At 49.1% G+C, this 22,680-nt stretch overlaps 2 protein-coding genes across 2 annotated transcripts in view; one reads left to right on the top strand and one right to left on the bottom strand.

Annotated features, from left to right (window-relative positions):
- NCAPD3 (non-SMC condensin II complex subunit D3) overlaps nucleotides 1-6,258 on the top strand; it is a 55,004-nt gene extending 48,746 nt beyond the window's left edge. The window contains exons 29-35 of the mRNA XM_087706383.1: nucleotides 258-434; nucleotides 1,574-1,728; nucleotides 1,907-2,034; nucleotides 3,128-3,205; nucleotides 3,775-3,849; nucleotides 3,956-4,016; nucleotides 5,758-6,258. Coding sequence (XP_087562509.1) covers nucleotides 258-434; nucleotides 1,574-1,728; nucleotides 1,907-2,034; nucleotides 3,128-3,205; nucleotides 3,775-3,849; nucleotides 3,956-4,016; nucleotides 5,758-5,866 — 783 coding nt within the window. The 3' untranslated portion in view covers nucleotides 5,867-6,258. The remainder of the gene's footprint in view (nucleotides 1-257; nucleotides 435-1,573; nucleotides 1,729-1,906; nucleotides 2,035-3,127; nucleotides 3,206-3,774; nucleotides 3,850-3,955; nucleotides 4,017-5,757) is intronic.
- Nucleotides 6,259-18,791: 12,533 nt separating this feature from the next.
- Nucleotides 18,792-22,680, bottom strand: part of JAM3 (junctional adhesion molecule 3) — a 40,421-nt gene continuing 36,532 nt past the window's right edge. Inside the window, exon 9 of the mRNA XM_087706382.1 lies at nucleotides 18,792-21,403. Within this exon, the coding sequence (XP_087562508.1) occupies nucleotides 21,368-21,403 (36 nt within the window). The 3' untranslated portion in view covers nucleotides 18,792-21,367. The remainder of the gene's footprint in view (nucleotides 21,404-22,680) is intronic.

Below are 22,680 nucleotides of genomic sequence, written 5' to 3'. Positions count from 1 at the left end.
TGGCACAGTGGTTAGTATGCAGTATTGCGGCCTAACTGAGGACCTGGATTGTTGTTGGGGGCAATATGCTGACTCTGTAAACCGCTTATAGAGGGCTGAAAGCCCTATGAAGCGGTATATAAGTCTAACTGCTATTGCTATTGCTATATAAACTAAGCAAATAAATGAATCGTCTCAAATCCGTCCAGAAAACCCCACCGGCCAATCCCCTTCCTGCCCCCCCCAACCCTTTTGCTTTCACTTTCGCTTTCCTCTAGGAGGTGATGCAAGACTATCGCAACGAAATCAAGGAATTCTTCGCCCTGGACAAGCAGCTGGCGGCTGAGCTGGAGTACGACATGAAGAAGTACGAGGAGCAGCTGGAGAGGGAGGCTGAGCAAGACCAGGAGCTGAACGCGGATCACGAAGGCCACAACACCCTGATGGCCAGGGCGGTACGGATCTCTCGTTCGGCTGCGGTTCAAGTCCCAGCGATCTCACTCTGAAGCCGTTCGAACTCGGCTGCTGGAAAGTGGGGAGAGGGACAATATACCGTTGTCCTCAACCTACCACCGCAGTTGGCCCCGTAATTTATGTTGCTAAGTGTGTCCGTTGCAAAGTGAGTTTTGCCCCGTTTTGTGACCTTCCTTGCCACGGTTGTTAAGTGAGTCCCCGCAGTTGTGAAGTTAGTAACCCCGGTTGTTAAGTGAATCTGGCTTCCCCGTGGACTTTGCTTCTCATGACCCCGGGACACGGCGACCGTCATAAATATGAGTCGATTTCCAAACATCCGAATTTTGATTATGCGACCATGGGGGATGTGGCAATGGTTACAAGTGTGAAAAATGGTCGTAAGTCACATTTTTTTCAATGCCATTGAAACTTCCCATGGCCATTAAATCAATCCTTGTAAGTTAAGGACAGCGGGACGCGGTGGCTCGGTAGTTTCTGAGCTTGTCGATCAGAAGGTCGGCAGTTCAGTGGTTCGAATCCCCTTGACTTCAGTTGTCAGAAGGTCACAAAACCCCGGGACACGGACAATGCAGCTGTCATAAATGTGAACCAGTTGCCAAGCATCCAAATTTTTATCACATAACCATGGAAATGCGGCAGTGGCCGTAAAGTGTAAAAAACGGTCATTAATCACTTTTTTCAGTGCAAGTTGAAACTGAACGGTCGTTAAATGAAGGTCTGTAAGTCCGCCAGAGCGGGTCGTCGGGGGCAGAAAGCAGCTGTGCAGAGGCTATGGCATCTGGATTTGGCACATCTGGTTATAGCAGCTTTAGATTTACTCCCTCCCCCCCCCCTTCCTCCCCAATGTATTGGATTTGTTAAAAATTGTAACGCACGTCGGGAACCGGTGACCATGGGATGCCGCAGTCATAAATGCTAGCCGATTGCCGAGCACCTCAAATGCGACTGTGTGATGGTCAGAACGTTGAACCTAGGCATCAAGTGAGGATCACCTCCCGGGATTTCTAGGAAGAGCTCTCGAGGGTTGAGGGGGGAATAATGACGCTAAGCGTGGCTTCCTCTGCAGAGATGTGACGGATGGTCCTTTAGCCCCTTTCTGTTCTCTCCTTTAAATAAACAGACTCCTACCTTGGAGAGGACTTCACATCCTCGGAATCAGATGGGCGAGGCCTCCCCGCGTACCCAAAGCAATTCTTCACCACCTCTGCGATCTCCTCTCTCGGCCCTTGCAATGTTTCCCGTTCCCGGGCCGGGACCTACGAAGCCCCAACACAGGTACCCTTCCGGATCTCTCCCCTGCCTTTTCAGCACCCGTGGCACGAAAATGTGCTTAATCTGTTTACAACGGAGCGTTTTAATACCGTGTCCGCCACTCGGCAAGGGAATGCTTGAAGCTCCTAGGGTTGGGACGACCAAAGGGCCAGCCGTATGCGCTGTTTCGTTCTCGTCGTAGGAATTTATCCCTGAGTACTTCGTCCATCCTCAACTCTGCTAAGCGAGCCGCCGAGGCTGTGGAGACGAAGCGCGGCAGGAGCATGGGGAGCAGGCTGGAATCTCTGAGGAGCAGACAAAGCGATAAAGGTAGGCTGTTCCCCAACCAGTTTGGCCTAGTGGTTAAGGCGCCAGGCTGGAAAGTGGGAGACAGAGAGTTCTAGTCCTCACTTAGCCATGAAAGTCGGCTGGGTAACTTTGAGCTAATCACCAAGTTGCCAGTGTGTTCTAGTTTTGCCTTAGGCATGAAAGCCAGCTGAGTGTCCTTCAGCTAATCACCAGGAACTGGTGAATTCTAGTCCCACCTCAGTCATGAAAGCCAGTTGGGTGACTTTGAGCCAATCACCAGGAGCCAGGGAATTCTAATCCCGCCTTAGACATGAAAGCCAATTGGGTGACTTTGAGCCAATCACCAGGAGCCAGGGAATTCTAGCTCCTCCTTAGGCATGAAAGCCAATTGGGTGACTTTGAGCCAATCACCAGGAGCCCAGGGAATTCTAGTTCCACCTTAGGTATGAAAGCCAGTTGGGTGACTTTGAGCTAATCAACAGGAGCCAGGGAATTCTAGCTCCTCCTTAGGCATGAAAGCCAGTTGGGTGACTTTGAGCCAATCACCAGGAGCCAGGGAATTCTAGTCCCGCCTCAGGCATGAAAGCCAGTTGGGTGACTTTGAGCCAATCACCAGGAGCCAGGGAATTCTAGTCCCTCCTTAGGCATGAAAGCCAATTGGGTGACTTTGAGCCAATCACCAGGAGCCAGGGAATTCCAGTCCCGCCTTAGGCATGAAAGCCAGTTGGGTGACTTTGCGCCAAATATTCTCAGCTGAACTCACATTGTTGTTTTTGTTGGGGAAATATTGGGTGGAAGATATGTTGCATATGTTTCCCGCCTTGAGTTATTTGTAGAAATAATAAAGGCGGGATACAAATCAATAAACATCGAGTAAATAGAGGAGTGTTTCTCAACCTTGGCAACTTGAAGATGTCTGGACTTCAAGTCCCAGAATTCCCCAGCCAGCGAATGCTGGCTGGGGAATTCTGGGAGTTGAAGTCCAGACATCTTCAAGTTGCCAAGGTTGAGAAACACTGAAATAGAGGGTAGAAAGTGAGGCAAGTAGGCTAATGTACTACAGATATTTTCTGTGGCTAACATTACCCCTTTCTCCCCCCCCCTTCCTTCTTAGCTTCCTTTTGCAGCCTCAACCGACCATCTTCCCTTACCAAAGGACCCTTGGAAGGCCGCGCGATCAGTACTCCTGAACGTAAGTGTCTTTTAAAAAACCCTCTTTTTGTTTGAAAGTCTCCCTGCTTGGAGGAAGGGCAGCTGGACTGCTCCGGAGGGAGTCTTAATTCGAACATTGCCTTCCAAAACATACATCTCAATGCCATTGACACCCAGTTCAACAAGGACAAGGAAGGTAGATATTGGCAGCGCCACGCATGGATGCCCTTACTGGGTGCCTTTTCAATTAGCATTGTTTATAGTCACACTTTAAAAGTAAAGGTTCCCCTCGCACATATGTGCTAGTCGTTCCTGACTCTAAGTGGCTTACAGAATCAGCATCTTGCCCCCGACAGTCTGGGTCCTCGTTTTACCGACTTTGGAAAGGAGGGAAGCTCAGTCACACTTGAGCCGGTCAGGATCGAACTGCCGAACTGCTGGCAGACTTAGCCCTGCAGTCCTGCGTTCTAACCACTGCACCACCATGGCTGGCTAGCTGATTAAGCGACATTCCTTGGTGAAAAAGGCCAGGTATAAATTGTAATAAAACATTTGAGTTTTTCCCCGTCAGCGTGCGCTCAAGGTGGTGCATTTTTTTTGTTTTTCCAGAGTCCATTAACAACGTGACCTTCGGAGCCGGAGTCAGCCGAATTATACTGAGCCTCACATCACCTTCTTGTAAAGGCAGGTGGAATCCCAAATTTCGGGATTGTCTCTTTTAAAAAACAAAACCCTAAGCTTGGAAAAAAGAGGCAACTTCACTATAATATCTCTTCTGTTCATCCTGCAGTCAAAGAGGAACCAGAAACTCCGCAGGAGCAGGTGATTTGCTTGACCTCACCAGATAAATTGTGAGTATAAACGAATCAGTGTGTGTGTGTGTGTGTGTGTGTGTGTGTGTGTGTGTGTGTGTGTGTGTGTCTAAGGGTGGGTTTCACTTTAAAAAGTTAAACTAACTAGACTTCCCCTTTCTCATAATTCCTATTAACCCCAATTTGTGTTCGGAGACTACTAATTGGTCCAGAATGCAGCCGCGCGAGCGATACTGGGTGTACCAAGGCACACCCACACTACACCTATCCTCCGCGAGCTTCACTGGCTCCCTATTGGTCTCCGAGCACGATTCAAGGTGCTGGTTATTACCTTTAAAGCCCTACATGGCCTAGGACCCTGATATCTACAAGACCGTCTTCTGTCGCACACCTCCCTAAGACCGATAAGATCGCACAGGATGGGCCTTCTCCAGGTGCCGTCAGCTAGACCAGTGTTTCTCAACCTTGGCAACTTGAAGATGTCTGGACTTCAACTCTCAGAATTCCCCAGCCAGCGAACGCTGGCTGGGGAATTCTGGGAGTTGAAGTCCAGACATCTTCAAGTTGCCAAGGTTGAGAAACACTGAGCTAGACAATGTCGGCTGGCGATACCTCGGAGTAGGGCCTTCTCTGTTGCTGCTCCGGCCTTATGGAATGAGCTACCCCCAGAGATCCGGACTCTACCCACTCTCATGGCCTTCCAAAAAGCTATCAAAACCTGGCTATTCCGGTGGGCCTGGGGCTGTTGACCTCTTGATTGAGGTCCAGCCCCGCTTAGACTGGGTGCATGTTGTGTTTCTTTTAATCTGCTGTGTTTTATTTGTTTTTAATCTTTTCTTAATATTTTTATTTCTGTAAGCCACTCGGAGTCCTCCGGGATTGGGCGGCCTATAAATTTATTAAATAGAAATAGAAATAGAAATTTATATTTCTTTTAGCTATGCAGTCATCTTATCACCTAGTTTTAGAGTATAATAGCAATAGCACTTAAGATTTATATACCGGTTCACAGTTCTTTTACAGCCCTCTCTAAGCGGTTTACAGAGTCAGCATATTTTCCCCCAACAATCTCGGTCCTCATTTTACCGACCTTGGAAGGACGGAAGGCTAAATCAACCATGAGCCGGTCAGGGTTGAACTCCTGGCTCTGGGCAAAATTATCCTGCAATACTGTATTGTAACCACTGGGAGGGAAGGAAGGAAGGCAGGCAGGAATATAGCAATAGCACTTAAACATATATTGCTTCGCGGTGTTTCTCAGATCTCGCTAAGCAATTTACAGAGTCAGCACATTTGCCCCCAACAATCTGGGTCCTCATTTTACCGACCCCAGAAGGATGAATCAACCTTGAGCCGGTCAGGATTGAACTCCTGACTGTGAGCAGAGTTAGCCTGCAATATTGTATTCTAACCACTGGGAGGAAGGGAGGGAGGAAAGAAGGAAGACAGCATTAGAGCGCTTAGACTTATATACCGCTTCACAGTGCTTTACAGCCCTCTCTAAGCGCTTTACTAACAGCATATTTGCCCCCAACAATCTGGGTCCTCATTTTACCGACTTCAGAAGGATGGAAGGCGGAGTCAACCTTGAGCCTGGTGAGATTCGAACTGCCAAATTGCAGGCAGCCGGCAGTCAGCAGAAGTAGCCTGCACAAACGCCCTCTAAACCACTGTGCCACAGCGGCTCACGATGGGCCTCCGCTGCTTCTCCAAGGATCCTGGATGGGCGTTCTTCTTTTTCTTTTCTTTTTTTAACTTCTTTTCTGCCTTGTCTTTGTAGGTTGCCCCAGCCTCCACAATGGAGGGTGAATTCTCCAAGAAGCAGCAGTCGATCCAGTTTAAGGCTGCTGAGACCGCGCTCTAAAATGGCCCGGCAACCAAAGAAATGACTGTGTTTTTCTTCCCAGCAAGAATGCGTCTTGCCTACAAGCAGAATCATGTTTCAAGCACTCTCTGCACCTTTTGGAAGATCATCGATCGATGCCTCCTAACTCATATTTTTATTCTCCCCGTGTCAGTCTTGCTTGCTTTTATAATCGGTGTGCTATAAATAATCTGTTTAGTAGCACTGCAACTGGAAATAGCCAACTGCTGCGTGGCTAGGCAAGGGCCCCTCCTCCTACCTTTTTTTTCATACGTGGATTACGTCCTCTCGAGTAATTTGACTTGATTGGGGTCCATGAAGCACTTTTAGGGCTGAGACCAGCTTTGGCGATTGACACGTACCACGATGTTCTAAGTCAGCGATGGGGAACCTTTTCTGCACCAAATGCCGAACAGGTTATGCGGAAATCTTGCACGCACGCACTCGTAAGGGCTGCGCTCCGGAAACATCTGGGTTCCAGTGCATATGTTCAGCCGACGATCAGCTGGCCGGCACATATGCGCACACCTGTTTTCGGCACTGCCGTATGCGCAAAGGGATCGCGCTCCAGAACAGTCAAACCTCCAGGTTCTGGCGTGCATAACACATTTGACAGTCAGCTGGCTGGCGCACATGCACACTGGTTTTTTCAGCACTGCCGCATATATAGACAGCTGATGGTTGCGTGCACATGCGTGCCAGAAACCCGCAAGACAAACAGGCAAGGCCGCGCGCACCAGGCAAAACGGTTTTCTGTGCCACTTTGTGGTGCGTGTGTCATAGATTCCCCATCACAGTTCTAAGTCTTTCCCTCAGCTCTCACTAAGCTTAATTTTACATCCTTGCTTTGCATCGGTCGAGGGATGGTGAATCTAAGGTCGCATGGAAGACGTGATTCCATACGGCGGGGCCTCTGCTCTAGGCCAGACCCTGCAAACATGGGGAGAAGCCTGGGGTGTGGGGGATGAGTCTCCTGGAAGAATTGTGTGTTGAAATTTCACCCTGTAATTCCTCCCCTGTGAAAATGATCGCACAGGCCAAAGGGAGAGACGGAGAGAGGCAGATTCTATTGCAACCTCATAAATCTTCTTGAAACGGAATCCGTATTTTCTCCCGCAGAGAAAAGAATGGCTGGGTCTCCCTTACAGCAGTGTTGCTGAACCTTTTCGGCACCGAGCGCCAAAACAGGAGTGCACCCGTGCGCTGGGAAGATGATCCGGTTGCCGGCACACTCATGCGCATCGTCAGCTGGTCTTCGCCTGCACATGTGCGCCAGAAACCGGAAGACCAAGTGGCCGCTGCGCATGGGCGTGTCAGAAACTGGAAGAGCAGCCACTCGGCATGTGCATGCAACCGGAGCACCTGCTCTTCTGGTTTCCAGTGCTCCCGCGTGCATGAAGACCAGCTGGCTGGTGTGACGGAACAGCAACGGGCGACGGTTCGCGTGCCCGGAGAGATGGCTCTGCGTGCCATTTTCGGCACGTGTGCCATAAGTTCGCCATCACGGCCCAAGAGACTCCCTATCCCCTGACAAAGTTGAATCAAACAGATTTCAGGAGGGAGAGGGACCCACCTGTTCTTGTAAAGACCGTTTAACCTAAATCAGGAATCTCCAAACGTGGCCATTTTAAGTCTTGTGGACTTCCAACTCCCAGAAATCCTGAGGAATTCTGGGAGTTGAAGTCCCACAAGTCTTAAAAGTTGCCAAGTGTGGCGACCCCTGGCTAACCCATCATGACATGTCAGGGACGATATGACTAGATAACCCCAGTCGGAGGATTATTTATTACCTCCATACCATGTTCTTAATTTTACCACAAACAGAATAAATACTTTTGCAAACTCCAAATGCCACCCCTTGCTTTGAGTCAAAACCTCATGTCGCCTTTCATTCTTTTCTTAATCTCACTGGGAAAGAGATTAAGGTCTGACTGTCCTGATTTAGGCTTCCTGAGACAGTAAAAAGCACACACTTAGTCCCAAGAACCCTCTCTTTATTTCAGCAGCTGTGAATTATGTTCATTCATCGCCCGTAATGAGCCCCAAAGTTTGTCAAGAGTCCGACAGAAGTCTGCCAAAATCTTTCGGGAGAAGGCTGATAAGCACCCACCTCTATCTCCTTTGAAACGCTGCCAAAGACCTAATTGCCAATTAGCTTGGCAAGGCCACAAGGAGCAAAGAGTCAAAACGGGGCTTCAGATCTTAAACCAACCAGAACGAACTAAGTTGCTTCCTGCAAAGGCTCACGTCTAGAGAAGGCTCTGTGTTGCAGGCAGAGACGGGGCTAAGGCCGTCTGACAGTTATCAGCTGCCTTCGGAGTTGTACATCATTGGGGTAGAAGAACAGCTGGAGCCTGTTCCCAGTGTGCACATGCACAGAGCTGCCAGGGGAAAGGAACAGCTAAGGAACAAGAGTCACCTTGGGAGTAAAGGCACAGGTGAACGATGAATGGCCCCTCCCAGAGAGAATAAAGAGGAGCGAAAGGGGAGTGGAGTTTGCAGGAGACAATTAGTTCAATTCATTAGGGTGAAGATCTGTTCCTGACTTCTTGCCAAGTAATTGCTACTACAGTGTGGCGTTTGGAAGATATCGGCTTGGCAGCTCTCCAAGCCTGATCAAGGTCTAGTTGTGAAATCTCTTGAAAGACTGTTGGCTGGGACTTTGCTGGAGAGGAATTCACTTTATCCTAAATAAAAGGGGTTTTATCGGGACAAGGAGTCGGCTTTGTGCTTTTGGGAAGCCTAGGTCAGGACATTGATACATCCTGTATATTTAAAGCAGGAAAATTTTGCAACCATCTTTTGGAAACCTTTTCAAATTCTTTGTAAGAACCACCAAAGATTTGGTGGAAATCTCTTGGGTGGATTGATTTACTCTTTGTCGAGCCTTCCCTGGTGAAAGAGGATCATATATGGAGGTTGGAGAAATGATCATGAGTTCATTGGCTGGGATATATTGCTTAAAGGAGCAAACTGCCTTCACCACCTCCACATGCTTTTAACGGATCCGATGTCTCAATGTTTCAGTTGTTTTATAGAGTTCTTTTGTGAAAATTTAGCTGGAGACAGTTCTTAAATCTTTGCTTTTCCTCTTTTAAAAGCAATTCAGCCAGACGCAAAAAAAATAAGACTCTTGTCAACCATAGTTCTTACTTATAAGGGAACAAAATGGGCTTCGAAGAGCAATCTACACATTTCACCCCAAAGCCTTAACAATTTCTCCTTTGCACTCTAGCTTGATCAGTTGGTAATGAACGAGATAGTTTCTTTCATCCATCCACCCACATCAACCCATAACTGTGCTCTGTCCATTCTCCAGTGCACTGCTCAGAGAGCCCAAATGCTGGGTTAACACAGCCTATCTGCCCTTGGACTGAGTGATGATTTTCTTGACCACGCCTCCCTTTGCCTGCACATGCTCAATTCGAAAACTCAGTCCGCCCGAGTTAGGGCTGTTTTGGGAGAGCTCCAGTCTAAGAGCAGAAAGGCTGGAAAAAGTTTCCCAATTTGGACCATGTTTAAATTCTCAGATAGAGGAAATCACGCTTCTACATCAGGTCTGTCTATTTGCCTCCAGTGAGGCTTCCGTCGCTTTAAGAGAAGGGCTGCCGGGTTTTTCCCTGCTGTTGCTAATTGCAAGCACTGCAGGGGGTTGAAAAGGCTTGCACAGCGGGGGCTGGCTAGCAAGGGAGCAGTTAGTGGGATAAACCAAGTTCCCTGTTGGAACAGGGGCGTCCCAGGGGGAGGAAAAATCCAGCAAGGCTCTGAGAAGGCTCTAAAGCAGGTGAGCCGGATTGCTAGGATTCCCTCGCCTGCTCCATTTTGCCCGGCAACAGCAGCGACGGCTGGAGTCTTCGCACACCTTCAGGGCTGGAAAGAGCGGGAAGCGGCTGCGTGCGCACCCCCCGCCATTTTGGATCGCTCCGACTCACTCCGACTCACTTTGGACTGCAAAGGCCAGCGCGTGCCCATCCCAACTCCAGCTATCTCCCAGGCCTCGTGGGGACCTGAAATGGCTGAGGAATGCAGGGAGGCCTTAGGGGATCAGGTGGGGCCCTCCAGCAAGCGCTGCAAGCTGGATCCCTCTGTAAATAAAGGCAAAGGGCACAAAGGCTCACTTGAAAGGTCTTCTCCAAGAGCCACAGTGGATCCCAGGGAGGTTTCAAGGCCCCTTCAGCCAGAACCTAGCCCAGACCGTCGCAGCAGGGAGTCAGCTTCCCCTGATCGTGAGGCCCAATCCCCCGGGGACAGTGAATTCTTGTCTGGGGATAACTATGCATCCAGGGATCCATCTCCTGAAGCATCTTGGGGGTACCCCGACTCCCCTAGCTCCTCCATCGGAGAGGAACGAGATTCTGTCCAGAATTCCCCCCTTGGGAAGGGTGGATCCAGCTCAGGCAGGCCTAGCCAGCGCAGGCCCAGTAAGCAAAAGAAAAAAAGGGGGAAAAGTTCTGCTCTCTCGGATGAAATGAGGGAGGTAATTGCCTTAGCCATCTCCCAAGGGATAGCTGAAGGCATTAAGCGCAAGGGCTCTAGCAAGGGCAAGGCCCCAAAGGAGAAACGCAAACCTAGGGCCTCCACCTCTAAGGAGCCTGTATCCTCCTCCCCATCTTCAAGCCCCTCTCACTCTGGGTTATCAAGTTCTGAGCAGGAAGAAGGGGAGATTTTCGCCCTTTCTGAAGACGAAAACCCCACCCCTGACAAGCCAAAATTCTCTGGCCTGTTTCAACCGTCATTATTCAAGTCTATCTTGCACAAAGCCATGATGGCCACAGAGTTAGGCCCCACTTCCAGACCTGAGGCCTCTCAGGCTTCCACTTCCAAGGATCTTAAGCATGGGTTGTTCAAAGAGACAGTAGAAACCCCTGAGGTTATTCCTGTGCCAGACCTATTTATGGACGCGGTACAGCGCCAGTGGCTACAGCCAGGCACCCTGACCAACCCCAGTGGGGGGGATAGAACTCTATATGCAGTAGAAGATAAAATGGAGGAAATCCTCAAATTCCCAGAAGTAGATGCCCCAGTCGTGTCTCTAACTTCCAATTCCAACCTGCCAGCTGAGCTCCTAGAGGGACTTAAGGCAGAAGATAAGAGGTCAGAAAAGGCATGTCAGAAAACACACATGGCGTCTGCCTGGGCCATCAAGGCATCCACCTCTGCCTCCTTTTTTATTAGGGCCACCCTATTCTGGCTGCGCCAACTCAGGTCCAGACCCCCGCCCAGGAAATCTAGGTGGCGCCATGAGCTAACCAAGATTATTACCGCTGTCGAGTATTCGGCGGATGCCACCTTGACAGCAGCAAAATTCTCTTCCAGAGCTCTAGCTTCCAATATCACCTCCCGCCGCCTCCTATGGCTCAGGCACTGGCAGGCCGAAATGAAGGCTAAATGGAAGCTGGCATCGGCCCCATTTAAAGGGGGCTTTCTGTTTGGAGAGGCCCTGGACAAGTTTGTCACCGAAACCAAGGACAAACGCAAGATCCTTCCGGCAACCTTTAAAAGGGGTGACCGGAAAGGGGCGGGGTCCTTTCGTAAGAGACCCTACAGGAGCCAGGAAACAGGGCAATCTTCTCACCCTTCCTCCTATCAGAGGCCCTTTCAGGCAGGGGGGGATAGGCACCAAGACAGATCCTTCGGGGCTCGTGCCAACCAATCCCAGTCTTCCTTTCGGAGACCATTCCGAGGAGGAGGAAACAACAGTGGTGGATCCCGGCCCTTTCGTAAGGGAAAGTGACGGTCACAGGGATCCCCCCATCGGGGGTCGGCTACGGCTGTATGCCGACAGGTGGGAGGAGATAACATCGGACAAGTGGGTCCTCAACACCATTCGCAAGGGCCTTCTCCTGGACTTCCTATCCTTTCCCCAAAGAAAGTTTATCCGCTGTCCTACCCCCAGGAACCCAGAAAAGAGGGAACGCATGAGGGCAGAAATCTGCCATCTCCTAGCGATAGAGGCGATAGAGCCAGTCCCCAGGGATCAGCAGGGGAGGGGCTTCTATTCGATCCTCTTCCTAGTGCCCAAAAGTTCAGGGGGGTGGAGGGCCATCTTGGACCTCAAGAGCCTAAATCAGCATCTGGCTTACAAGAGGTTCAAGATGCAGTCACTCCACTCCATCCTGGGCTGTGTGAGGGAGGGGGACCTATTGACATCAATAGATCTCAAAGAGGCCTACCTGCATGTCCCCATCCATGTGGCCCACAGGCGGTTCCTGAGGTTCTACGCGGAAGGGAAGCATTTCCAGTACAGGGCTCTTCCCTTCGGGCTATCATCTGCGCCCAGAACATTCACCAAAATTCTGGCAGTGCTAGCGGCTCATCTCCGCAACCATCCGGTTCGTCTGGAATGTTATTTAGACGACATAATCATTCACTCTCTCACCACCAAGCAGGCACACCGCGATGTTTCTCTAACTGTGCAGACCCTGCAGTACCATGGCTTCTCTGTCAACATGGAGAAGAGCCAGTTCCGACCATCCACCTGTATACAGCACCTGGGTGCGGTCATCAACTCCACCTCCTGCCAGGTATTTCTTTCGCCAGACCGGCTGTCGAACCTGAGACGCAGAGTGAAGCACTGCAGCCTTGCCAGGTCGGTACCCATCATTCAGCTGTCCCAGCTCCTAGGGATAATGATCTCGTGCCTGGGGGTGGTTCCCTGGGCTCGCCTTCACGCCAGGGAGCTGCAGTGGTTTCTGCTGCCAGTGCAGAGGGCCAGGAACAGCAACTCACTCAGGCGGGTTCGGCTCCCACGAAAGGTGATCCGGTCTCTGGCATGGTGGAGGTCCAAGGCAGTCAGGAAGGGCTGCCTGTTCAAGGAGCCGGAGAGACTAGTTGTCACCACGGATGCCAGCCTCCTGGGGTGGGGCGCCCACTGTCAGGGCCACCTAGCCCAAGGCCGATGGACTCAGAGGGAGGCCGCCCACAGCATCAATTGGCTGGAACTGAGGGCAGCTCGCCTAGCGCTGAGAAAGTTCGCATCTCTAGTAAGAGGGGCTCATGTACTGTTGATGACAGACAATGTGGCGACAAAAGCGCACATAAACCGGCAAGGGGGCACTCGATCAAAGGCCCTCATGCTCGAGGCAGAAGCGCTGGGCAGGTGGGCGGAACGTCATCTGGCTTCTCTCAGTGCAGATCACATCTCCGGCGTAAGCAACCGGGAAGCAGACTGGCTGAGCCGCCAACGCATCGACCACTCGGAGTGGCGCCTGCACCCGGACCTGTTCCAGCAGATCGTGAGGAGGTTCGGCAAGCCACAGGTAGACCTGTTTGCCACACACAACAACACACAGCTCCCACGCTTCTTCAGTCGCTACCACTCGCCCCAGGCGGAGGGAACAAATGCTCTGAGGTCAGCGTGGCCTCAGGGACTTCTGTATGCCTTCCCTCCACTTCCGCTCATCCCTCAAGTGGTGAACAAGCTCCTGACCGAAAAGGCAGACCTCATTCTGGTGGCTCCCTCCTGGCCCAGAAGGCCCTGGTACGCAGACCTGGTCAGCCTCTCAGTTCAAAGACCTTGGAGAATCCCCCGGGACAAGATTGCCCTCAGCCAGGGGGCCATCACCCATCCGGAGCCCCAGTGGCTGCAGCTAGCCGTTTGGCACTTGAAGGGGAGCTCCTGAGGAAGCAAAAATTCTCTGACCAGGTCATTCAAACAATCCAAGCGTCCAGGAAGCCCTCTACGACTAGAATCTACGATGCCACCTGGGCCGCCTTCTCACGGTGGTGCAAGACTAGGAACATAGAGGCCTCCTCAGCCTCGATCCCTCAGACCCTAGACTTTTTGCAAGAGGGTCTGGATAAGGGCCTTGCAGTCAGCACCCTCAGACGCCAGGTTGCAGCGTTGTCTACCATCCTGGCAAAGGGCTCCTCTCGCTCGCTGAGTCAGCTTCCCCAGATCAAGAGCTTTCTCAAGGGAGCAGCGAACATCAGCCCTCCAACTGTTCACCGGTATCCGTCATGGGATCTTCCATTTGTGCTTAAGGCCCTGACCAAAGCCCCATTTGAGCCTTTGAAAAAGACCAGTCTGCGCTACCTCACCATCAAAACCGCTTTCCTGGTGGCCATTACATCCGCTCGCAGGGTAGCCGAGCTTGCTGCGCTCTCTGTCAGGGAGGATTTGTGCGTAGTTCACCCGGACAGAGTAATATTGAGACTTGATCCGTCATTTGCTCCGAAAATTAACTCCCTGTTTCACAGGACTCAAGAACTTATTTTGCCCAACTTCTGTCCCCATCCTTCTCACCCTAAGGAGCGTGAGTGGCACAAGCTGGACGTGAGACGGGCCGTGCGCACGTATGTAAAGAGAACAAAGGACTACCGCCGGTCAGAGGCTTTCTTTGTCTCCTTCCTCCCTGCGTCCCTGGGCCGCAAGGTCTCCTCTCACACTGTGGGACGTTGGCTACGTGCTTGCATCAAACTGGCATATGAGCACCAGGGCAAGACGGCTCCGAGAAGAATCACCGCTCACTCCACCAGGAGCACTGCAACGTCTGCAGCCTGGGCAACCCAGGCCTCTATCCTAGACATTTGTAGAGCGGCCACCTGGGCTTCCCCCACGGCCTTTATTAGAAACTATAAGATTGACACCTTTGCCTCAGCCGAAGCCTCCTTTGGCAGAAGAGTATTACAAAGAGTGGCTGAAATGCCAGAGGCTTCGGCGCTTCCCCACCCTGGGACTCAATAGCTTGGGCATGTCCCAGCATTTGGGCTCTCTGAGCAGTGCACTGGAGAAAGACCGTTGGCTTACCTGAACGGTCGTTCTCGGGGCACTGCGAAGAGAGCCCAAACCCACCCGGGTGTTTGTATTTGAACGATGTGGCTGTATTGACTGTAATTGATTACAGGACGGTTCCTTCGTTTTCGAATTGAGCATGTGCAGGCAAAGGGAGGCGTGGTCAAGAAAATCATCACTCAGTCCAAGGGCAGATAGGCTGTGTTAACCCAGCATTTGGGCTCTCTTCGCAGTGCCCCGAGAACGACCGTTCAGGTAAGCCAACGGTCTTTACATATTGTTCACTGTATCATTAGAGAACAGGAGAAGGCATGTGAAGATACACCAGACCAACATCCACCTAGATCCCATTTGCCGATGGAAGCATTTTTAAATTTTTATTTTAACGACCTTGGAAATCCCTTGGAGAAGAGTGGAGCGGAGTCAGGGCAATTGAATGGAGCTGAGCATTTGCTAGCCGGATGCCTTTCCTGACACCTATGTGGGTTCACAGCAGATATTTTCACTTTGCGCTCAGAGAGAGAAATATCTGCCGCTACTTAGGATTGAACTCGCAGCCTCCTGATTGTGAGGCGAGAATTCCACCTCTAGGCTAGCACACTGCCCCAGCTGATGGAACCAATGACCAAGGTAAAACAGAACCAAGTTTGTGATGTGATATTCATCTAAAGGTACACCAGTAACAAAATGAAGTCTTACTCTTGGGCAAGAAAACCAAAAATACACATATAAACTGTGTAACACCAGGCTTAATGGCAGTAGCCGTGAGAGGGATTTTGGAGTCTTAGTAGTGGACAACCAATTAAATATGAGCCAGCAGTGTGTGGCGGCAGCCAAAAAAGCTGATGCAGTCCTAAGTTGCATTAACAGAGGGATACAATCGAGATAAGTGAGGTACTAACACCACTCTATAAAACCTTAGTAAGGCCACACCTAGAGTACTGCATCCAGTTTTGGGCACAACACTCTTAAAAAAGATGTTGAGACTCTAGAAAGAGTGCAGAGAAGAGCAACCAGGATGATTAGGGGACCAGAGGCTAAAACATACGATGAACAGTTGCAGGCTAGTCTAGTGAAGAGAAGGACCAGGGTGGACAGGAGAGCATCTTCCAATATTTGAGGGGCTGCCACAGAGGGGATCAAGCTATTTCCCAAAGCACACGAAGGCCAGACGAGGAATAATGGATGGAAACTGAACAAGGAGAGATTCAATCTGGAAATAAGGAGACATTTCCTGGCAGAGAGAACCACCAACCCATGGAACAGAAGTTGCCTTCGGAAGTTGTGGGAGCTTCATCAATGGAGGCTTTCCAGAAGAGATTGGACTGCCATCCGTCAGAAATGGTGTAGGGTCTCCTGCTTGGGTGGGTGGGATGAACTAGATGACCTACAAAGTCCCTCCCAACTCTGTCAATCTGTATCTCTTCCATCAGAGGTAGAGCCGAGGTGGCGCAGTGGTTAGGGTGCAGTACTGCAGGCCACTTCAGCTGACTGTTATCTGCAGTTCAGCGGTTCTAATCTCACCGGCTCAAGGTTGACTCAGCCTTCCATCCTTCCGAGGTGGGTGAAATGAGGACCCAGACTGTGAGGGCGATATGCTGACTCTGTAAACCGCTTAGAGAGGGCTGAAAGGGCCGATGAAGCGGTATATAAGTCTAACTGCTATTGCTCTGTGCTTCAGCTTTAGCGTCCCCCTGTATGACACAATCAAAACCAATACGCCAGGACAGAGATGGAAATAAGATGACGTTGTGAATGATTTTTCCTTAGGGGTGTGTTGGTGTGTTTGTCAATCTGCCTTCAAAGTCCTTGTAAGACCTGGTTCTCACCCAAAGAAGGATTGGGAATAAACACTTGATCATTCTTAACTACCGTTCAGGAGCTTGTGCTAAAGATAAGGAGAAGAATGTAACCACAGGTAGTCCTCATCTTACAACCATTCACTTAATGGCTGTTGGATGTTACGACAGCACTGAGAAAGTGGCGTATGGCCAGTCCTCGCACATACGACTCTCACCACCTCCCCAAAGTCATATGGTCAAAATTCAGGTGCTTGGCAACTGGCAGTACAGGTATTCCTCAATTTATGACCTCAATGGAGCCCAAAATTGAGGCTGCTAAGTGAGAAATTCGTTAAGCGAGTTTCATCCCATTTTACGACTCTTCTTGCCACATTTGTTAAGGGAATCGCTGCCATTCTTAAATTAGTCACACGGCTGTTAAACAGATCTGGCTTCCCCATTGACTTTGCGTGTCGGAAGGTCGCAAAAGGGGACGACATCACTCCAGGACACTGCAACCGTCATAAATGTGAGTCAGTTGTCAAGTAGTCTGAATGTATATCATGTGACAGGTGCAACAGTTGTATGTGTGAAAAACAGGCATGTTGCCTTTTTCGGTGCCATTTGAACTTTCACTAAATGAAGTTTTGTAAGTCAAGGACTTAATCACCACAAAAGGTCATAAAATCAAGCGTGACTCACTTAAACCTCCTCGCTTAAGAGCCAAAATTCTGTTTGTGGTCATAAGTTGAGGATTAAGTCAAGGTTGACCCAGCCTTACATCTTTCCGCAGTGGGTAAAATGAGGACCCAGACTTTAAACAGCTTAGAGAGGGGTAGAAAGCACTGTAAAGCGGTATATAAGTGCCATTGCTATCTTCCTTCCTTCCCTCCCAGTGGTTAGAATGCAGTATTGCAGGCTAATTCTTCCAATTGCCAGGAGTTCGATCCTGACCAGCTCATGGTTGACTCAGCCTTCCATCCTTACGAGGTCGGTAAAATGAGGACCCAGATTGTTGGGGGGGGGGCAAGATGCTGACTCTGTAAACCACTTAGAGAGGGTCTGTAAAAGCCTTATGAAGCGATATATAAGTCTAAGTGATATTGCTCTGTGCTTCAGCTTTAGCGTCCCCCTGTATGACACAATCAAAACCAATACGCCAGGACAGAGATGGAAATAAGATGACGTTGTGAATGATTTTTCCTTAGGGGTGTGTTGGTGTGTTTGTCAATCTGCCTTCAAAGTCCTTGTAAGACCTGGTTCTCACCCAAAGAAGGATTGGGAATAAACACTTGATCATTCTTAACTACCGTTCAGGAGCTTGTGCTAAAGATAAGGAGAAGAATGTAACCACAGGTAGTCCTCATCTTACAACCATTCACTTAATGGCTGTTGGATGTTACGACAGCACTGAGAAAGTGGCGTATGGCCAGTCCTCGCACATACGACTCTCACCACCTCCCCAAAGTCATATGGTCAAAATTCAGGTGCTTGGCAACTGGCAGTACAGGTATTCCTCAATTTATGACCTCAATGGAGCCCAAAATTGAGGCTGCTAAGTGAGAAATTCGTTAAGCGAGTTTCATCCCATTTTACGACTCTTCTTGCCACATTTGTTAAGGGAATCGCTGCCATTCTTAAATTAGTCACACGGCTGTTAAACAGATCTGGCTTCCCCATTGACTTTGCGTGTCGGAAGGTCGCAAAAGGGGACGACATCACTCCAGGACACTGCAACCGTCATAAATGTGAGTCAGTTGTCAAGTAGTCTGAATGTATATCATGTGACAGGTGCAACAGTTGTATGTGTGAAAAACAGGCATGTTGCCTTTTTCGGTGCCATTTGAACTTTCACTAAATGAAGTTTTGTAAGTCAAGGACTTAATCACCACAAAAGGTCATAAAATCAAGCGTGACTCACTTAAACCTCCTCGCTTAAGAGCCAAAATTCTGTTTGTGGTCATAAGTTGAGGATTAAGTCAAGGTTGACCCAGCCTTACATCTTTCCGCAGTGGGTAAAATGAGGACCCAGACTTTAAACAGCTTAGAGAGGGGTAGAAAGCACTGTAAAGCGGTATATAAGTGCCATTGCTATCTTCCTTCCTTCCCTCCCAGTGGTTAGAATGCAGTATTGCAGGCTAATTCTTCCAATTGCCAGGAGTTCGATCCTGACCAGCTCATGGTTGACTCAGCCTTCCATCCTTACGAGGTCGGTAAAATGAGGACCCAGATTGTTGGGGGGGGGGCAAGATGCTGACTCTGTAAACCACTTAGAGAGGGTCTGTAAAAGCCTTATGAAGCGATATATAAGTCTAAGTGATATTGCAACTAAGCAGCTGCAGGAATAATTAAACTTCATCCATGCACAATGCACTACCGTACCCCCTTGAAGGGGTCCTCACCATCAGCATGAAAATTGTCCAGAATGACAACTTTATATATATAGATATATTTATGTAAAACATTCTCAGCAAAGTTATATGCAATAACATTAGTACAAACCGATTTTAAGTATTTACAATGTGTTTTGCGGAGACCTGTTTGTTGAAAGAGAATCCACCGGTGCATTTTTGAGACCCAAAAGACTTTCTGACCAGCATAAGACAACCGTTTGTCACCAAGTCATTTTGGAAGGTCATGACTGGCTGGGGGAATTCTGGGAGTTGAAGTCCACAAGTCTTAAAAAATGGCCAAGGCTGGAGACCTCTGGCTTAGACTTAATCCCAAAGACAAAGAGATATCGATTCTTCGTTCCCCACTAAATATTCAAGGATTTTCTTCTTACTTTTGGGTGTCAGAGAGGCAGCACTGGGGGGCGGGGGGGAGAAAGGATCAGTGAACACACTAAGGCAGAAGAGGGGAGCCATTTTGATCCAGAAGGCAACCTTAGAAGTTGACAGGGAGAAGGAAACGCATGTTGGCAGTGGATGAAACACTTTTGCTTTGGTCGAATGCCGAGGTAGCCACGGTTAAAAATCAAACCACGTTAGCTGGATTGGGGCACCTTGTGAAAGCTTCCCCGCCCCTAACTTGAGTGCCACTTTACCCTGGGAATTTAATACTGTTGAAAAGAAATGAAATACACCAAAGTCTTCTCAACTTCCTTTAAAAAAAGAGAGAGAGAGAAAGCAAACGACCCAGTATGTTGGATATTCTAAGGCAGATTAATACAGATCAACAAACCCGGCCCTACATCTTTGTAGGTAATTTAAAAAAAAAAACAATAATACTGTCTCCGTTCAAAATTAAGACTATGAATTTGGAGGCTGAAAAAAGTCATCCCTAAAAAATAGACCATGTTTTGGGAAGGGGAAAAAAAAAGACCCTTTCCCCCATCACAGCAAATCCTATGATCCTTGGATACTTTGAGGGGCATCCAAACATGGCGACTTTTAAGACCTGTGGACTTCAACTCCCAGAATTCCCCAGCCCAGCCATTGCATGGGTGGCTGGGGAATTCTGGGAATTGAAGTCCAGAAGTCTTAAAAAGTCGCCAAGGTGAAATACTGCAGCTGTAGATCAGAGGTGGCCATAGCTGCTGTGGGAATGGCTAGGAGTTGCTTGCTTGCTTATAAGTCAGAAAAGATTGCATCTCCCATGCTTACCTGAACAGTAAAGTTAGAGAATTGTGGATTTTCTATTCCCTCGCCCCTCTTTGTCTCCAATGGACAAGCGTTTTCACAAATGGGACGTTCGAAAAGGTGAGACAAGGCATAAGGTCAGAGTCTCCCTCCATTTTTAGCTGGCTAAAAATTACGGAGCTTCATTTGAAAACCACTGCACGGTTTAGCTTTCCCAAGACCTAAAATGCCCATCCAAAATTTAGAACTCCCCAAGATTTGGGAGTTTCTCTTTTGGGCAACTTGTCGTATCCCAAGTTCCCTTCCGCTTACGAAACAATTCAAAACACATTCAGTGTTTTTCCCTTTATGTTCTTGCTACTCCTAAGCCTTTCGACCGTGCTGTATTTTTCTGCAGGGGGGGAAAGAAAAATAAATCTTCAATTACCTACCCCCGTGAAAGGAAATTTAAGTGTTTTGCCACACTGCACTTTCGGTTAACACTGATACGGCTGTTATCAGTAGTGGAAAGCATAAATTGGAAACCCTGTAAAAAGTTCACTACATTATTACAATTAACACCATTTGGCCTACCAACCTATTTACATTTTAAATTAAAAACAACAAAAAAAGGACTTTAAAAAAGAAAGTAATCAAAATACATCTTTGCCCCCCCCCAGAAGAAAATAACCCACCAACCAACAACAACAAAAAAAATAGAGAGAAAAATAATTAGACTGCAGAATTCAACAAACGAAAGAAGAAGAAAAAAAATTCGGTCCCGGGAACCAGATCGAAAAGTCCGAAAGTTTGGCTTTTTTGTTGCGTTGCTGTTGTTGTTGTTGTACATTGTTGTTGTCTGTTGTTGCTTAGCAACCCGAAGAGATGCTCGGCACGTGGAACCAGGCCTTCCAAAGGGGATCAAAGTCTGCCTAAAGGAGCCGAGAGTGATTAGACGGGTGTAAAAGTTTGCTTGTGACGCTACGTTGGCGTAATACAGTTAGTAGAAGAGGCAGCTCTGCAACCTTGATCGCGTCCTGCGAGGGATTCCCCGGAGATTTTAATCGAAGCGTTTTTTCTCCTGCCAAAGATTGAAGAGATGCTCTCCTTGCCCCCCCCCCCCCCCCCGAGAGAGAGAGAGCGAGAGGCTTGTGGTGTTGGCATCGGTCGCTTCTGGAGTGGAAGGCGGCAGTTTGGCAGTTAAAAAAACCGGGGTTTGACTTTGGCAACAACACACACACAAAAAAAAGAGTTTGTTTGTTTGTTTTTAAAAAGAAAGAAAAACCAACCACGGGCCACTGTGCCCGGGTGCCTGTAAATGGTTTAGAAAGGAGTAAAAAAAAAAGGGACACGTTCACACACACATCGGCGATCGGCCCCTTGGAGGGGAAGGTTTTTTTCCCTGCCCTCTGCTCTCGCCGCCAGGCCAAATCCAAGTGTCTCTGCTGTTTTCATATCACAAAGGAGGACTTGTGTCTAAAATCGCCCTGCAGCAAAAGACACAGCACAGGCTTGTTAAGATTTGGGAGGGGAGGGGGGCAGGGTGTTGCGTTGTTGCGTACCTCCAGGGGTGGGCTGCTGGGGGTTTGCAGCGGTTCGGGAGAACCTCTAGCTAAGATTCTGTGCAGTTTGGAGAATCCCCAAATCCCACTACTGGCTGGCCTCGCCCTTCCCAGGAGTCTCCATGCGGCCCATTTTGGATGCAGGTCAGAGGTGGGTTCCTACCAGTTCACACCAGTTCGGTAAAACCGGTTCGTCAAATCTACCGAACCAGTTAGAAGAGGTTCCACCAGTGGACCCGGAAAGCAGGACACACCTACAGAAGAGGTTCCAAAAATTTTTGAAACCCACCACTGACACACACACACACACACACACACACACACACACACACAGACAGACAGACTCACACAGAGAGAGAAAGAGAAAGGAAGGAAGAAAGAAATAAAGAAAAAAGAAAGAAAAAGTGAGAGAGATATGAAAGAAAAAAGAAAAAAGGGACAGAGAGACAAAAGGAAGGAAAGAGAGAGAGAGAGAGAAAGAAAGAAAGAAAGAAAGACAGAAAGAAAGAAAGAAAGAAAACACATGGCCGGCAAGCCACTCCTACCAGGTCACAAGGCCGGCAAGCCACTCCCACAAAGGAGGCCACACCCACAGAGTAGGTTCGAAAATTTTTTCAAACCCACCACTGATGCAGGTAAATGCAAGGCGTGCGTGGAGGCTCGAGGAGAGCGAAAAATGGCCCTATCGGAAATTCACGAAGGCCAGAAATGGGCTCGTTTCCTGCTTCCGGAGCCTGGGGGAGGCCGTTTTTGCCCTCCCAAAAGCTTGAGGAAAGCCTTCAGAGCCCAGGGAGGGCAAAAATTCCTCCCCCGCTGTGGTGCAGGATTCCAACTAGGCCATGCCCGCCATGGCCACGCCCGCCATGGCCACGCCCACCCAGTAACTAGGCAGAGAACCCCTTGCTAAAATTTTTGAAGCACCCCCACCCATCCACCCCCGCTCCTCCGCTTTACCCAAATTAAACCAAAGTCTCCTGGAAACGAAAAGGAATTCAAGAGCTGTTGGGAGACGTAGTTCGTTTTGGCCGATGGCCAAGGAGGCTAAAGGAGGCTTCGGTTTTTCCAGCACCTGGAGGATTTCCAAATAATTTTTGGTAGGTTCTGGCTGGGGTTGACCCACTGCCCAGGCCTTCTCAAATAGATTTGATTTTAGTTTTTGACAGTTTTGTGTGGAAAAATCAAGTCCCCGGTTTTTTGTAAAT

Source organism: Thamnophis sirtalis, unplaced genomic scaffold, assembly GCF_051295495.1.
Source record: "Thamnophis sirtalis isolate CommonGarterSnake01/CBP01778 unplaced genomic scaffold, rThaSir2_p1.2 scaffold_2, whole genome shotgun sequence".
Lineage (NCBI taxonomy): Eukaryota > Metazoa > Chordata > Lepidosauria > Squamata > Natricidae > Thamnophis > Thamnophis sirtalis.
Note: the sequence above shows the minus strand (reverse complement) of the source record. Positions and strands in the feature narration are given on the sequence as shown.